This window comes from Colossoma macropomum, unplaced genomic scaffold, assembly GCF_904425465.1.
Source record: "Colossoma macropomum unplaced genomic scaffold, Colossoma_macropomum, whole genome shotgun sequence".
NCBI classification, from domain to species: Eukaryota; Metazoa; Chordata; class Actinopteri; order Characiformes; family Serrasalmidae; genus Colossoma; species Colossoma macropomum.
Window position 1 is genome coordinate 11,065,613 of NW_023494796.1, and position 17,921 is coordinate 11,083,533.

At 40.0% G+C, this 17,921-nt stretch overlaps 2 protein-coding genes across 2 annotated transcripts; both read right to left on the reverse strand.

Annotated features, from left to right (window-relative positions):
- Window positions 1–7,711, reverse strand: LOC118817097 (CD209 antigen-like protein A). The gene is made up of 4 exons (XM_036583788.1): window positions 7,308–7,711; window positions 1,240–1,364; window positions 1,053–1,159; window positions 1–947 (listed from the first exon to the last, which is right to left on the reverse strand). The coding sequence occupies exons 1-4, from the start codon at window positions 7,474–7,476 to the stop codon at window positions 845–847; spliced, it is 504 nt and encodes a 167-aa protein (XP_036439681.1). The 5' UTR covers window positions 7,477–7,711; the 3' UTR covers window positions 1–844.
- A 5,758-nt stretch (window positions 7,712–13,469) lies between these two features.
- Window positions 13,470–17,349, reverse strand: LOC118816791 (CD209 antigen-like protein A). The gene is made up of 5 exons (XM_036583384.1): window positions 17,178–17,349; window positions 15,703–15,773; window positions 15,570–15,600; window positions 13,788–13,918; window positions 13,470–13,715 (listed from the first exon to the last, which is right to left on the reverse strand). The coding sequence occupies exons 1-5, from the start codon at window positions 17,347–17,349 to the stop codon at window positions 13,605–13,607; spliced, it is 516 nt and encodes a 171-aa protein (XP_036439277.1). The 3' UTR covers window positions 13,470–13,604.
- Window positions 17,350–17,921: the final 572 nt, after the last annotated feature.

The following is a 17,921-nucleotide window of genomic DNA, read 5'->3' on the forward strand; positions in this document are numbered from 1 at the left end:
GAGGGCTGGTGTCCAATACTGTTTGGTGTTTTACCTGCTCAAACACACCTGATTACACTTAATGTAATTGCAAGGTTTAGTGGGTGTGTTTGAGTAGGGAAACCTCCAAAGCATGCTGGACACCAGCCCTCCAGGACCAGAGCTGTGCACCCCTGACATAGACTCACTGGTTAAAGCTGCTAAGGCTATGCTAGTCAGTTTTCCATACATATTCAATGCAGTACCTGACAGGTGAGCTGTGTGTTGCTGAATACTGAATAGAAAAAATGATCGTGGAGGATCATCACTACTCTTTACAAGCAGAATAGACTTCAATCAAACGCTGCTCGATGTGTTTGGTAGCTGTTGTGTTACTTGGACAGAAAACTCTTACTGTCTAAAATGGTTATGACAACAGCCGTGTCAAACACTGTTTCTGACCAATCAGTGGTCTGCACTATTTCTAGCTCTGCCCATACGTTGAAGCTCAGCACAGGTACTCAGGTGTGGGATGGTTCACTTTTTTAGACAACAAGACAACAAAATGTGTGATCATAGATTTGTAATCATACTGTGCTGTGCTGTCATGTTAGCCTATCTGGACCCCTATTAATTGGGTTTCTGAGTTAAATTACCCATAATATTTTATCTAATGTCTTTTTATTCATTAAACAGAAAACAACAAGCACAAGCACATCTCCCAATCATTATAATGTTTTAATAGTTGAACTGATCAATAAACACATTGATGAATAGCAAGTATTCTATTCCATTATTTAAAAATAAAAAGAATAAAATAAAAGTTCATTCACTCTTAGTTATTTTTTTCTCACAGATTCCAACTACAGGATGATCACAGGGATAATCAGCCCAGGTTGATACATCTTTCAGATCCATCAGCTTTATAGCCAGTTACAGCACAGTCCTCCTTTCCTTCATAATCATTGGGTTCCCCCTTCCACCAGAACCTGAAACACAGAGAATCAGATTATCTTCACTATTACACCTCTAGACCTTCTTAGAGAGAGTGAATAACTGCATCATGAACAGAGTTCAGTTCAGTGGTCTCTTACTCAGTGGTCAGTGCTGAGTTGTCCACCCATTTCCAGACCCCCTCTTTCTCCATGTCCGTCAGACCAATCCAAGCTTCAGTGCTACCAAATTCTTTACTGATGAACTCCTGTGAATTTTGTAAGACAATGTAATTAACAGTGCTCTATTATCTCTCTCTCTCTCTCTCTCTCTCTCTCTCTCTCTCACCTGTTCTTCTCTGCTGTTTATGATCACCAGGTCTGCTCCTCTCTCTCTGCAGTACTGTCTGCTCTCACTCCAGCTCTTCTTCTCAGTAGAGATGTAGTAAAGACTGAAGTTGAAGTATCTCCAGCCTTGTTCTTGTTCAGAGTGAAAACATAAAGACAGAAACAATGCTGAACTCACTTTTACGAGTGTTCATCATTTGAATGATGAGGAAGCCAGAGCTAGCTTAACTCCCAAAATACATTTGCGATCTGCCCTGAAAACAACAAAGTCTGAAGTTTGGGGCAGCTGAGTTATGCAGTGAATATGAAAAAGAAATATTAGATCAAATCAAACTCTCAAACTGTTTCTGTTTAGTCTTTTACAACAAGACATCAGTTTCATGATTCCAAGCCGAACATCAAATAAATATAATTTGAAGTTCTCCTTATAGAGCTTGTTTGTTTGTGTCCTGTGGTTTGATCTGTGTAAAGGCCTTTGCACACTGAACGTGATTTATTTATGCAAATAATTCAAATGACAGTAGGATCGTGTCCTACGACTCTAATTGTGATTTTTCAGACAGTGAAAATGCGACTTTGTTTAATTTTCGCTGGTGACCTGAACTATCTGACCAATTACAGTCGTCTCTGCTGTTGGCATGGCAACAACCAAGATGATGAATTAGCCGTGTACCAGCAGCAAGAACTTTTCACAAACTCTAAAAGGACCAGAAACTCCAAAAGCAACTTTTCACAATTTCACATTTGTCCTGAATACTTGAGTCCACACCCGGGACTGATTCTGGGCTCGTTTGGCGGAGGGGCTCATTATCACTGGTTTGCTTTTACATATAAGAATTCCATCTAAACCATGGATCACTTACACAATTCCATACGTCACTTTTCTGCACGCAGGTTTGCAAAATAATAGGCACGAGCTTCATTAATTTGCTGCTTTTTATTATTTTCTTTGGATACAAACACTTTAGCAGCAAAGGACAGCACTGTTTGTCCAAAACAATCTTTTCCCCACCATCACAAATCATGAAAAGAGAAGTAACACGATAAGTCAAAGCAGTCATGTTACAAAATGAACCAATCACGCAGCCCCACACGTGCAGAGTTTGCTGGAAGTGGTCCTGGGTCCAGAATGTAGGTCTAGTGTGAAAAAGCCCCTATACATATACCTCATTTTGGATTTGCCCTAATAAAGCTACTCTGCACATGCAGCCCACCTATCAACCCCAATCGTTAGAGTCGTGAAGAGACCCCTACAAAAGCCAGAGTAGAATTCCAACAATGGATAAACTACTAATGTGTTAATGGTCACTGTTTGAGCTTGTCAGACTTCTGTTCTCCTGCTTTGGTTCTTGTTCATATTTGTAGATCCAAAGCACCTCATTGAACTGGCTTGTAACCAGACGTGGACAGAAACAAAGTTATTGTCATTTTGTGGTATTTTTGAATCTCATAACCGAGTTTCATGAGGAGAGTGAAATTTTACTCATTTACTAAAGCACAAGATGAGACCACATTACTAATTAAACCTGTCAAAAAACTACAAGGTACAGGCACGTCTGCACCAAGATATGTAGCTGTGTTTTGCTTACTGCAGCATTGTGAATGTGCACCAACCCTGAATATGATCGCTGTTTGGCAAAAACCTCCATTTCTCCATTTTTGATCTTTTTTTTTTGCATAATTTGAAACTCCAGTTAACCTTTACATTGTGTTAAATGTCATAATAAAAAGATCAATAGAAATGGTCCAAAAAAGCTTGTTAAATTAATTCCCACTATAAGTTAAGAAGGTTTTTTCCCTCCTGCTGTTACGGGACGGCGGGAAGGCAGACCCAAGTGCAGAAATGGAAACAGAGAGAAAAATGGATTAATGAGTTTATTGGGGCACTGGGTTGTGAGTTTGAAACATGCGGATGTGGTGACCCAAAGCCAGGTTTGAACCAGCCATGTACTGATCGGCGCTCCGTGGCGTTACCACTGCTGAACTAGAAAGGTGAAACGACAGATAACAGGAAAACAAAAAAACACTTCCACTCCAAGAATGAAGGGAAGGCAGACTTTGTTTCAGTTGTTTGCTCCTGGTGGAGCAAACAGCTCTTCTATTTTTTCTGAACCGATTGTAGCTCAAGAACTTTTTTTTTCCCCTTTAAGTAGCTTTGGGAACAGTTTCTTTTCTCAGCCCTCTTTTCTTTTCTTTTTAGTTTTGGGGCAGTTTCTTTTCTTTTCTGACACTAAGTACCGTGCCGGTCACCCCTCTACAAAGGTGTGACAAACACCACTGTTTGCCTTGACCTTAAGTAGAGGAGTCCGCAGGTCTACTGGCAGCAGGCGGCCCAGGCTGGACACCCTGCCGCCGTCGCCCTCTGCTGGCAGCAGGCGGGGCCGGCTGAACCCTTAAACCTGCAAAGTTTCTATTTTGGAGATACGGTTTAGTTCCAGTATAGATGTTATACAAATCCTAAATGCATATAATTGTAATCTAACAGAAACACTTCTGCACTTTTATTTCTCATCAACATTCTTTTTCATTCTTATTTCTAGTTATTTTCTTCCTATTTTTTTTTGCAAAGCTCACCAAGCACTGATCACATGGCTAGCTTACCTTAAATATTGATTGTATATGTTTCCTGACTTATAATAGAATGTCTGTCGTCCTTATTGACTTCACAAACAGCTATTGTACATGTACCAACAGCTGCAGGGGAAATACACAGTATAAAAGCCTGTATGCTAGAACAGTTCTCAGGTTCTGCTACTGCAGACTGATGGACACCACGCTCTCGAATACATCACTGCTCTGTTCTTGACCATGAAAAAGATGTAGAACAGTAGGCCTCAGCCTCGGCCTTCATCCTTTTAGTGCTATTCAGCTGCTTAAGGTAGCCTGTTGAAAGGTTGGGCAATTCAGCCAATCGACAACCACCTCTCTGCTTAAAGGCAAAGCTGGACAGCTGAGACATACTTGTGATGTGAAAGTGTGAGCAGGGTGGGGGGCAGGGGGGTGAACTGGAAGTGTGAAGATAGGAGAGGTCAGACAGTTGATCAGCAGGCCACTGAGCATGGGGGTAGGGGGTTTGCCTGGGGGGGTGGTGGCAATAGGAGGGCCAGCAGTTGGTTAAGCGTTGGCCGTAGCCCCCCTGCCTGCTCTTAATGGCAAAAAAAACCCAAAGATCTTCAGGCATATTTAAGCCTAAATTAAAATGGATGGTGTTAGATACTGAGCTGTTATGCCATTTGTAGAGATTCTAAAATTGTGGACTTTGAGATTCACAGATGTTCACTTACCCAGTTTCAAAAACATTTCCCAGAATCCATCTCTTTCCTTCTGTAGCTGGCCTCTTTCTTTCTTTAGGTTGGTATAACTGGTCTGTAACTGGTCTCTCTCTGTAGTCAGGTTGGTGTTACTGGTCTTTAACTGGTCTCTCTCTATAGTCAGGTTGGTGTTACTGGTCTTTAACTGGTCTCTCTCTATACTCAAGTTGATGAACTTGATTAACAGCACTGTGATGGCTGCCAGCAGGAGAACACACAGCAGCCCCAGACACACTGCAGCCAGTCTGCTGCATCTGCTCTCTGCAGTGTCTCCTCCTAGTGGGAAATGGACACAAAAGCATGTGTGCTTTAGTTTGTGGGTGTTTTCACACTTGAAACATTTCAGCGTTGTAAGTAGATTCAGACGGCTGAGAACAGCTAAACAAACACCAGACCAGCACTTCATTTTCAGCAGGGCTGTTCCGTATGTAGTGAATCAGTACTTAGTGACTATGAATTCAATGGGTCCCTGCTAACAGGAAGACTGGGACACTGACGACATTGACTGGGAAGCTCACCAATTATATAGCAGAGGTGGGAACAAGTTACTAAGTTGCAAGTAACAAGTAAGTCTCAAGTCTTGACACTCAAGTCCTGAGTCAAGTCCCAAGTCAAGATAATCGAGTCTCAATTCAAGTCCCAAATCAGTACAGGCGAGTCTCAAGTCATGTCTCAAGTCAGTAGTCCAAATCTTCTAAACAAGTCAGTCTGCATTCTTCAGCTAATTTAAGGCCATAACACTGAATAAAGGTAACAGTACTATAGCCTTTCAATGACAGCATGTTAGCGGTGTGTGGCTGTGTGTTCATTTTTCATTATTTTTTTTTACCCTTTCAACAAAATCCATGGTACACAGATAACCACACTCTTAAAACACACAAAGAATCCTTTGCATGGTTAAAGTGCTCTTTGCATTATGAAAGCATTCTTAAGAATGTACTGTAGATGGTTCTATAGAGAACCTTTTTGAAAAGGGTTCTGTATAGCACCTAAAGGGTTCTTCTATTGGTATGATGTCAAGCTTGTAACAATAGGAGAACCCATTTGGGTGCTCTATAGAACCCTTTTAAAAAACTAGGTTTATAAAGACACACCATTAGCATGACATAAAAGGCAGTTTTAGTCAGTGGCCTGATTGCATTTCTTGACTCATTTCTTGTTTTGCCGCATCACTTTTGGTTTGGTTGTGTTTTGTAGCCTATGGCATCTTAACGTTAGCTAGCTAACTAGTAGTTAAATAGTCTCATTTGATACTTTGTTGTGCAGCCCAAGTTCACAAAACATAGATGGACACTTTTAAAAGTGCAGTTTTGCTAATCAGTACACAGCAGTTTGATTATTTGTGACTCTTCAGATAATCTTGTCTTGATACTTGTGATTAGCATGAAAAAGTGTGCTTTTCAGCTGAGACAATTGATCATTTGTGGATGTAATTTATCTGGTAATTAAGGAGTGGGCAGTTATGGAGGGTATTTAGTATTACCTTGAACATACATATAAACACCCATAATAAACACCTATTCATGCAGATACAGTAGTAGTCCTGCCATGATTCCTGGCCTGAACAACTGTCACAGTGCGGCCCTGTGCACAGCCAAAGTCATATATCAACACTGTCTGTTTTTCAGGGACACTCATGCTTATTTCAACATGACAACACCAAGAAACATTCTGCATGTGTTACAACAGCATGGTGGTGTAGTGAGAGAGTGTAGGTGCTACACTGGGCTGCCTGCAGTCCAAACCTGTCTTTCTTATAACTCACTGATTAGGCTGCAGCTCATATTTGCAGTCAGTGACGTATCTATGATTCCAGAAGACCTAGTGTGAAGTTTTTTCCTCACAAAATTGGTCCCATATATTGGAAATCAAAACGTGATTGGTTGATTCCTCTGTCATGTTGTGATTATATGGACAGTCAGAGTAACATAATAGGACTTCTCTTCAGCTCCAGAAGTCCTAACCAATATTAGCTTAGCCATATCTACCTAGATACGTCAGGAAAACAACTATTCCTGATTAGTCAGGTTCTGTTAGGTGCTTCAAGAATTCAACCCTTGTGTTTCCATCAAAGTACTGCAAAAGTAATTCTAAATATTCTGAGGCAGGGGTGCCCAATCCTGGTCCTGTAGGCCTACCACACTGGAGATATCAGATCCAGCATAACTCCAGTGTTCAGAAACGTCTGAAGGCCTTCATGACATTGATCATGGAACAGGTGTGTTAGATTAGGCTTGGAGCTGAACTCTGCAGGGTGGTAAATCTCCAGGATGAAGATTGAGCACTCCTGCTCTAAGGGTTCTCCTCTGCATAAAATATGGTCTGTGCAAAAGTTATGAAACATTTTGTGTAACAAATGTGCAAAAGTGTGGTCTCTGTAGAGAATGTGTTCTTATATTCACTTAGAAATGCATAATTAAAGAGTGCGAGTGCTAGACTGGCCTGCTGGTGCATATATGCACACTGACAGTCTTAATGAGTCTTTTAATCAATTCAGAAAAGCACAGGTGTGAAACTTTGACACAGGCTGTCAGTCTAATCACAACTGCTGCAGAATGAAGTGATACTCCTACTGACTCGTACTGACTGGAGGTAACAGTAGCATCACTAGCTCAGTGCACATTCTGTGAATAGTAATGAGATCATGAGTGATCAGTGATCTCACCAGTGCCTTCTCGATTCTTACCAGTGTAGCTAACAGTTGATGTTACATCAGCTGACTTCATTATGCAGAGAAAATTACAAAACTTTCCAGTACCTGTGTTGTGAATTTCTGGTTTCCTCTTGCTGTTGGTGTCCTCCATCTCTGTGTTGGGGTCATGGCGTCTAACAGTGTCTACACTCTCATAGATAACCACCACCATCTCATCTCGCTGTCCTCTGTTCAGCTCTTCAATGCTGATCACATCATAAATGATCTGAGACATCTCTAATCTGTAAAAGACTCACTAAAAGGCTGAATTACTGTGTCTCTGTCTGAAAACACTGATAATCATCTGCACTTCATATGCACATTAGTATTATTAGTGCTTGTCTGCTGTTCAGGAAATGACGAAACTCCAGTAGCTTCCTCTGGTCAAAGTGTGAAAAGAGCAGTGTCCAGACCTCATGTTCTCTTTTACATGTTGCTGCTGTCCCATGAAAGAGCTGTAATTGTGTATAATGTTTTGTAGATGTAGCCCATAATGTCTTCATGCTGTTGTAAGACTGTTGTATTTTTGCCCCTCTTACAGGTGAATTCAGCAATTTCAGAAAAATACGTAATGATTTGGAATCCTAGAGGCAGAAGCATAATATTGGCTGCTGAGGGTTGTTAAGTAGTTCTCAAGGCTCATCAAGCCCAGATCCAATCCTGCTGTGCCAAGATACTGTTTTTCCTGATCTAACACTGTTTTATTCCACAAACAATCATCTTTGATGAATGTATAATCAATTCATCCATCCATCCATCCATCCATTAGTGGTGCAGGGGAGCTTTAAACTGTGCAGTGCTGAGTCAGCATTGAACTTAGTCAAGTCAAGTCAAAGTTTATTTATTTGGCGCTTTTTACAACAGGCATTGTCACAAAGCAGCTTTACAGAAAAATCCAGGTCTGAGCCCCCATGAGCGTCGCCAGTGGCGATAGTGGCAAGAAAAAACTCCCTAAGAGCAAGAAGAAGAAACCTTGAGAGGAACCAAGACTCAAAAAGGGGAACCCATCCTCCTCCAGGTGACACTGGACAGCAAACAGCGTTAGTATAGTGTGTTACATTGTGGTCTGAGAGCTACTGTAGATGTGAAACAGTGATAAGCATAGAAGAAATGTGGTGTCTCTTACAGTCACATGATGACTTCATGAGCAGAGGAACATCACGTGACTGAGATGTTCATTTGACTACGTAACAGCCCCTCCCCCATGCTGCGTCTGCTGGCCTGACATCATTCTACTGTCAACAGGGTTAGCTGGCCTCTTCCTGTTCAAGCTGCTGTTAGTGACTAGCTTCCTGCTCCTGTGTGTATGCATACAATATAACCCAGACTATTTCAATGTAAAGGAACAACTACAGGGTTCTAGCTAAATAACAGCTCCTTCTGTTCACATTTAAGCTGAAAATGTCTGATTATGGAGAAATCCTAATCTTAAAACTTCCAATACATCATCATTCCAAAACACCAAAGCTTCATTACTAAATATGTAACTATGTAAGTTCATAAATAGCCAGGGTCATTTTATTTACACATAAATAATGTGTATTAGATGTTAGCTATCCAGTTACATTACCAAGTTCAAAGCATTTCCAACTTTTTCTTCAAAGTGATGGGAATGACAACTCATTATTTGATACATTAGTATTATTTGATATGTTTAATACATTATTTTAATACTTAAGACATTAGTCCTCTTTTCATCATAACTATAAAATAGCAAAATGAAATATTTATGATTTTGTCCTGATGAATAAACTGATTTCTTCTAATAAACACTTTTAGGCAGAGGTGGCCTGACACATACGCAAACTAAATAGCTACTTAGAGCCCTTGTGATGCCAGAGGGCCCCCAAGAAAGCTTGATTTATTTTTTGTGATATATTGTGTCAGTGGTAATCATACAAAAACGCAATATTATGTCAAAGGGCTGGCAAACTAATACAACTAGTTTTAATCAAATCCTGCTGCCTTGTCAAAAAAGGCGCAAAAGAGCTGCTGGATATCAATTATTATGTAGGCTAGCTGTCAATTACAGTTTAAAAGTTTAACAAAACCAAAAAATGATCACTGTTTCATTTTGTTGTTGTCAAAAAAGACCAAAAGAAAAAGCACTAATCTGCCTTTTAAGTGTTTTCAGCTGTTTTTTACTTCACTGTGATTGTTTTGCTTCTTGAGCGTCAGGTGTTTCAGTATTGTTAACAGGTGTACAAAATCCTAGTCATGCAGTTTCCATAGACAAACACTGGCAGTAGAGTCATAATTAACAGCTCAGTGACTTTAAACTTGGGGCACTTGATTGTTGTGAAATGGAAGCACCTTTATACTAATTCCATGGTTTTGGAATGGGATGTCCAAAGAGCTCCTGTGAGGGTCAGGTGTCCACATACTTTTGGACATATAGTACACTTGTTAAGTGCAGAAACAAGAAATGTAATTATGTAATAAATATACATTTTAGTTGCACCATAGCAGTAATTTATACATAGTAAATGTTCCAATACAATAGTCATAATCTATCTAATACCAATATCTAACAGCATTTAATATAATATAATCTATAATATTTTTATGTGTACACTGTGATTTTATATGTTTGTACTGTATATTTTTTCTGAACATAATTTTATTTGCCTGTTCTTCTCTGCTGTTTGTGATCACCAGGTCTGCTCGTCTTTCTCTGCAGGCCTGTCTGCTGCTGTCCCAGGTCTTCTGCTCAGTAGAGATGTAGTAAAGATGGGAACTGAACTGACTGGAACTCTGCCGTGTAATAAATGATACTATGGAGCTGGGAACCTTATTTATTTTCTATGTTTGGAAATATAATACAGTTATCGTAAATAAAAATGCATATACTGCTGCACAGTCATGGTCCATAGTGTCACTGTTGCTCTCCCAAAGCCAAATTGCTCCTGCCCTGCCAGCAGCTGGGAACCTTGCCTCTGCCCTTACAGCCTCACTCACTGCTCCACTTGTGCCCACTGAGGAGCCAGTTCAGCTGCCAGCTCTCTGGGCTGCTCCAACACCAGCTCCTTTGACTGTTCCTGATAAGCTCCAGTTCCCTGTTTGTCCGGCCTCCTGTCTGTGTTCCTGTTCACATTTAGCATTCAGATGCATCCTGTATCTGGATGTTGTCCAGCAGTGTATTCTGATCCTGAGGAGGGTTAAGAATGCATTGTCATCACTTTCACTCCACCCACATCTTTTTTTTTAAATATATACAGTGATGTGAAAAAGTAAAGTTTCAGATCATCCAACAATTTTAATATAAGATAAAGACAACATGAGTAAACACAAAATGCAGCTTTTAAATAATCGTTCCATTTATTGAAGATAAAGATTTATTCAAAACCTATATCATCTGTGTGAAAAAGTAATAGCCCCCAAACCTTATAACTATACACTTCAGTAGCGCTGCTGCTGGTTGGAGCCTGATTTCTGCCTCATCAGTCCACTTTTCTGTTAGTTCTTGTTTGATGTCAGTCAGTTGTTGCTTGTTGTCACATCTGAAGTCCTTAAGCTTGTTCAGTAGGCTTCACAGGCTAACCTCTGGTTCAACATTGCCATGTTGTTCTTTACCTGGAGAGCTGCTACAGCCTCGCTGTACTGTTGAGTCTTCAGCATTTTTGATCATTGACATGACGGTCCTACGTCTAATAACATCCCCTTTATTCATCCTTCAAAAATACATTCATATTCGTTTTGCTGGGGGTTGCTTTACAGAGACTCAAACTCGCAACCTCGTGGCGCTGTAGAGAGTTTCGCAGGAGGGCTGATAACCAAAAAAGGGGCAATTAAGGCCAAACAACAAAAAAAAACACCAGAAGAGCATCTTCAAACTAAAGATAGTTTCAGAGAACTAAAGGTGAACGCAATTTTTTATATACTTACGCTGAGAGATACTCAAGAAACCCGTACTCAAGAGAGGAAACCAAAATTACCCACACACATAGCAGTGTGAACTCGAGACTGAGCAGAAAGCAGTGTGAGAGCACCCCTTAAGTAGTGTGCCCACAGCTGTTACTGCTCAGCCCTAATCACCCCTTATTGATACCTTGGCTCCCTCTAGCTGCTAGAGGTGGCCTAGCATGAGGCTGGGACATTACACTTGGCCCTTCTTCTTCTCCAGCTTAGCCCTCCAAGTCATTGCTATTACTGTGTTTTGTGTAAGGTCTTCCAGAAGTTACTGTTTCCAGAAGTTTATAGCCCTATTGTTTTTGTGTTGGTGAGAGTGACATTACCGTGTATAAACAACATAGTTGAAGTGTAGGAGGGGCATCATTTGCCTCAGATGATTCTTCTTCAGAAAAGTTTTAATTCATTTCTGCTGACTGTTTTTGTGCTTTTCTTCAAAAGCTTATTAAATCTTATTAAATTCTAGTGAATAATAAATGTTACCATGTGCTCTAATTTCACTCTATATAAATACTGTTTTTTCTTAATAAACTTAAGATGCGTTTTAATTTCTTCAATAGTCAGCTGGTGCCTGCAGCCTTAATAAAAATGAACAGAGAAATGTCTGGGTCCTAGAATTTTCAACCATTTCTATTTTTCAATTTATGATGAAATTTTCATGGAGTGTCATTCAAATTATGTCCACAAAAGCAACAAAATAGAGATGAGGAGGTTTGGTCCCAACATCAATGATATAAAATGTTTTCACAATTCTATTCAGTATTTTCCATTTCCATCAAGCCCTTTTTAATCAACCTGTCAAAACATGCCTTAAAATATGTGGATGGAAACCTGGTTATCGCCACAAAGCATCTTTACAGTAATTTGAGTCCAGACTCAGAAAGGTCAAGCTGAGGGCAACAGTTACCAGTCTGATGAGAATCACAGACATGGAAATAACTCACTGACATTCAGCTCATACAGAGGAAGCATCTGTAACAGAAGCCAGAGGATTTTAGTTCTAACCAGCAGAGGGCGCTATTCAGTAATAAATGTATTGTCTTATATTTATATAAATTCAGTGCGAAACTGAGAATCTATGAACAGCAGCTATTGAAAGAATCAGGTTGGATTCTTACACGGAAGAAAAGTTTTACATGGAACTGTTCAATTTTCACTAATATGAATTCAGTAAGACTCAGAATTTCACAATCAATCAGAATCATGTGTCTCTGTTACTGGTCTATAACTTTTCTCTCTCTATGGTCATGTCATTATATCTGGTCTATGACTGGTCTCTGTCTGTAAGTGTATCTTTGTAACTGCAACAAGCAACGAATACAAAAAAAAAATAAAAATCTCAAAAGCTATGAATAAAAGTCATTGTCTTTGTCTTTAAGTTTCTTTAATAACATAGACCAGGGGTGCACAACTCCAGTCCTGGAGGGCTGGTGTCCAATACTGTTTGGTGTTTTACCTGCTCAAACACACCTGATTACACTTATTTGTCAATTGCAAGGTTTAGTGGGTGTGTTTGAGTAGGGAAACCTCCAAAAGTATGCTGGACCAGAGCTGTGCACCCCTGACATAGACTCATTGGTTAAAGCTGCTAAGGCTATGCTAGTCAGTTTTCCATACATATTCAATGCAGTACCTGACAGGTGAGCTGTGTGTTGCTGAATACTGAATAGAAAAAATGATCATGGAGGATCATCACTACTCTTTACAAGCAGAATAGACTTCAATCAAACGCTGCTCGATGTGTTTGGTAGCTGTTGTGTTTTACTTGGACAGAAAACTGTTACTGTCTAAAATGGTTATGACAACAGCCGTGTCAAACACTGTGTCTGACCAGTGGTCTGCATTATTTCTAGCTCTGCCCATACGTTGAAGCTCAGCACAGGTACTCAGGTGTGGTATGGTTCACTTTTGTAGATAACAAGACAACAAAATGTGTGATCATAGATTTGTAATCATACTGTACTGTGCTGTCATGTTAGCCTATCTGGACCCCTATTAATTGGGTTTCTGAGTTAAATTACCCATAATATTTTATCTAATGTCTTTTTATTCATTAAACAGAAAACAACAAGCACAAACACATCTCCCAATCATTATAATGTTTTAATAGTTGAACTGATCAATAAACACATTGATGAATAGCAAGTATTCTTTTCCATTATTTAAAAATAAAAAGAATAAAATAAAAGTTCATTCACACTTAGTTATTTTTTTCTCACAGATTCCAACTACAGGATGATCACAGGGATAATCAGCCCAGGTTGATACATTTTCAGATTTAGCATGTTTAGAGCCAGTAACAGCACAGTTCTCATTTTTATTAAAATCATTGGGTTCCCCCTTCAACCAGAACCTGAAACACAGAGAATCAGATTATCTTCACTATTACACCTCTAGACCTTCTTAGAGAGAGTGAATAACTGCATCATGAGCAGAGTTCAGTTCAGAGGTCTCTTACTCAGTGGTCAGTGCTGAGTTGTCCACCCATTTCCAGACCCCCTCTTTCTCCATGTCCATCAGACCAATCCAAGCTTCAGTGCTGCCAAATTCTTTACTGATGAACTCCTGTGAATGTTGTAAGACAATGTAATTAACAGTGGTCTATTATCTCTCTCTCTCTCTCTCTTTCTCTCTCACCTGTTCTTCTCTGCTGTTTATGATCACCAGGTCTGCTCCTCTCTCTGTGCAGAACTGTCTGCTCTCACTCCAGCTCTTCTTCTCAGTAGAGATGTAGTAAAGACTGAAGTTGAAGTATCTCCAGCCTTGTTCTTGTTCTTGCTTTGTTTACTGTTTTTCTAAATGAATCTGCTTTGTGACTGTGAGTTTTGGATTTGCCCTAATAAAGCTACTCTGCACATGCAGCCCACCTATCAACCCCAATCGTTAGAGTCTTCAAGAGACCCCCCAAAAGCCAGAGTAGAATTTAAACAATAAATAAACTACTAATTTGTTCATGATCATTGTTTGAGCTTGTCAGACTTCTGTTCTCCTGGTTTGGTTCATATTTTTAGATGCAAAGCACCTCATTGAACTGGCTTGTAACCAGATGTGGACAGAAACAAAGTTACTGGCATTTTATGGTATTTTTGAATCTGAATTTCATGAGGAGAGTGAAATTTTACTCATTTACTAAAGCTAAACTAAACTAAATATGTCAACATTTTACAAGGTACAGGCACGTCTGCACCAAGATTTGTAGCTGTGTTTTGCTTACTGCAGCACTGTGAATGTGCACCAACCCAGAATATGATCGCTGTTTGGCAAAAACCTCCATTCTCCATCTTTTTTTTGCATAATTTGAAACTCCAGTTAACCTTTACATTGTGTTAAATGTCATAATAAAAAGATCAATAGAAATGGTCCAAAAAAGCTTGTTACATTAATTCCCACTATAAGTTAAGAAGGTTTTTTCCCTCCTGCAAAGTTTCCATTTGGAGATACGGTTTAGTTCCAGTATAGATGATACACAAATCCTAAATGCATATAATCGTAATCTAACAGAAACACTTCTGCGCTTTTATTTCTCATCAACATTCTTTTTCATTCTCATTTTAAGTTATTTTCTTCCTATTTTCCTTGCAAAGCTCACCAAGCACTGATCACATGGCTACCTTACCTTAAATATTGATTGTATATGTTTCCTGACTAATAATAGAATGTCTGTCGTCCTTATTGACTTCACAAACAGCTATTTGTATGTTTAAACAGACGGTCTATTGTCCTTAGTATATGCACAAACAGCTACTTGTATGTGTTTGACAGAATGTCTGTTGTCCTGACATGAACACTTAGCACATGTACCAACAGCTGCAGGGGAAATACACAGTATAAAAGCCTGTATGCTAGAACAGTTCTCAGGTTCAGCTACTGCAGACTGATGGACACCACGCTCTTGAGTACATCACTGCTCTGTTCTTGACCATGAAAAAGATGTAGAACAGTAGGCCTCAGCCTCGGCCTTCATCCTTTTAGTGCTATTCAGCTGCTTAAGGTAGCCTGTTGAAAGGTTGGGCAATTCTGCCAGTCGACAACCACCTCTCTGCTTAAAGGCAAAGCTGGACAGCTGAGACATACTTGTGATGTGAAAGTGTGAGCAGGGTGGGGGGCAGGGGGGTGAACTGGAAGTGTGAAGATAGGAGAGGTCAGACAGTTGATCAGCAGGCCACTGATAGCCAAGTTGCTCTAGCCTTCAAGTCAAAAATGAAAGTTCGAGTGGGAGCATGAGGGTAGGGGGTTTGCCTGGGGGGGCAATAGGAGGGCCAGCAGTTGTTTAAGGGTTGGCCGTAGCCCCCCTGCCTGCTCTTAGATCTTCATGCATATTTAAGCCTAAATTAAAATGGATGGTGTTAGATACTGAGCTGTTTGTATTTGTAGAGATTCTAAAATTGTGGTCTTTGAGGTTCACAGATGTTCACTTACCCAGTTTCAAAAACATTTCCCAGAATCCATCTCTTTCCTTCTGTAGCTGGTCTCTCTCTTTCTTTAGGTCGGAGTAACTGGTCTGTAGTTGGTCTCTTTCTGTAGGCCAGTTGTTGAAATTGATCCACAGCACTGTGATGGCAGTCAGCAGGAGAACACAGAGCAGCCCCAGACACACTGCAGCCAGTCTGCTGTATCTGCTCTCTGCAACGGACACAAAATTGGACCAAAATACAGAGGTTACTCACAGCAGTGTTTAATGCAGTTAAGCCTTTATTCATTCAGTTAACACTGCAGCATAATTCAGCTGATATATTAACAGAGATGTTATAAAGGAGGAGGTCACTGGTTGGAAAATGAATAGGAAGCCTTGTGATGTTAACAGCATCTGTTTTTCAGGGACAACCATGCTAATTTCAACGTAACACCAAGAAATGTTCTGCATGTGTTACAAGAGCATGGCAGCGCAATCAGAGAGTGCAGGAGCTACACTGACCTGCCAGAAGTCCAAACCTGTCTCCTATTGAAAACATGGGTCTCGTTAAGCACAAATTACGACAATGAAGCCCCTGTACGATCAAACAGGTAAAAACTTGTGTAACAGAGGAATGGCAAAGAATTACGCTTTCAAAACTGGATCAATTGATGTTTTCAGTCCCTAAACATTTATTAAATGATGTTAAAAGGAAAGATGATGTAACACAGTGGTAAACATGCTCCTGTCCCATCTTTTCTCGAATGTGTCATATACATCAAATTTGGAATGAGCATCCATTTTGCAAAAGGCAATTAAATCCATAAAGTAAAAATAAAATAGTGCTTTTATACTGCTTTCAATTTAATACAAGCCAAATTTACTAATCACTGCTTTCTGTATTTATTAGCATTTCACGTACTTCAAACTATTTTGGAATCGGGGTTGTATTCTCACTGATTAGGCTGCTGCTCATATTTACACTCAGGGACAAATCTATGACTTCCTGAAAACCTAATGAGAAGTTTTTTCCTCACATAACTGCTCCTGCCTGGAAATCGATACATGATCTGTTGATTCCTCTGTCACATTGTAATTATATGGATGGTCAATGTAGCATGTTAGGACTTCTCTTCAGCTCTAAAAGTCCTAAACAACAAGCTTAGCTATATCTACATAGATACTGCAAATAAGAACTATTCCTGATTAGCCAGTCGTATGTTAGGTGTTTCAAGAATTTAACTCTTGTGTTTCCATCCAAAACCTAACAATGAACTAAGAGTAGTACTGGAATTCTAATACTTTGAAAGGACGAATAGGCCCTGGGGCAGGGGTGCCCAATAATGGTCCTATATGCACACTTGCATTTCAGAGAAGCATAAGTGTGAGACTTTGACACAGGCTGTCAGTCTAATCACAACTGCTGCAGAATGAAATGTTACTCCGAATGACTTGTACTGGCTGGAGGTAACAGTAGCGTCACTAGCTCAGTGCACATTCAGTGAATATTACATGGGGTCGCGAGTGATGAGTGAGCTCACCAGTGCCTTCTCAAGTCTTACCACTGTACCTCACAGTTGATTTTACATCAGCTGACTTCATTATGCAGCAAAAAATTCCAAACTTTCCAGTACCTGTGTTGAGACTTTCTGGTCTCCTCTTGCTGTTGGTGTCCTCCATCTCTGTGTTGGGGTCAGGACAACTAACAGCATCTACACTCTCATAGATAACCACCACCATCTCATCTCGCTCTCCTCTGATTAGCTCTTTAAATCTGATCACAAAGTCAGAAATGTTCTGAGACATCTCTGATCTGTAAAAGACTCACTGAAAGGCTGAATTACGGTGTCTGTCTGAAAACACTGATAATCATCTGCACTTCATATGCATGTTCCTATTATTAGTGCTTGTCTGCTGTCAGTTCAGGAAATGACAAAACTCTAGTAGCTTCCTGTGTTCAAAATGTGAAAAGACCAGACACTATTTTTGTCCCTCTTACAGGTGAATTCAGCAAAAATATGTGATGATTTGGAATCCGACACTGTTTGGTAAGGGCAAATGCTAGAAGTACACTATTGGCTGCCGTGGGTTGTTTAGTAGCTAAGTAGTTCTCAAGGCTTATCAAGCCCAGATCCAATCTTGCTGTGCTAAAATACTGTTTTTCCTGCTCTAACACTGCTTTGTTCCACAAACAACTTCTTTGATGAATTTATAATCTATCCATCCATCCATCCATCCATCCATCTGTGGTGCAGGGGAGCTCTAAACTGTGCACTCCAGAACAGCTCTGCTCTAGTCAGCATTAAACATAGTGGGTTACTTTGTGGTCTGAGAGCTGCTGTAGATGTAAAACAATGATTAGCATAAAAGTAGTCTGG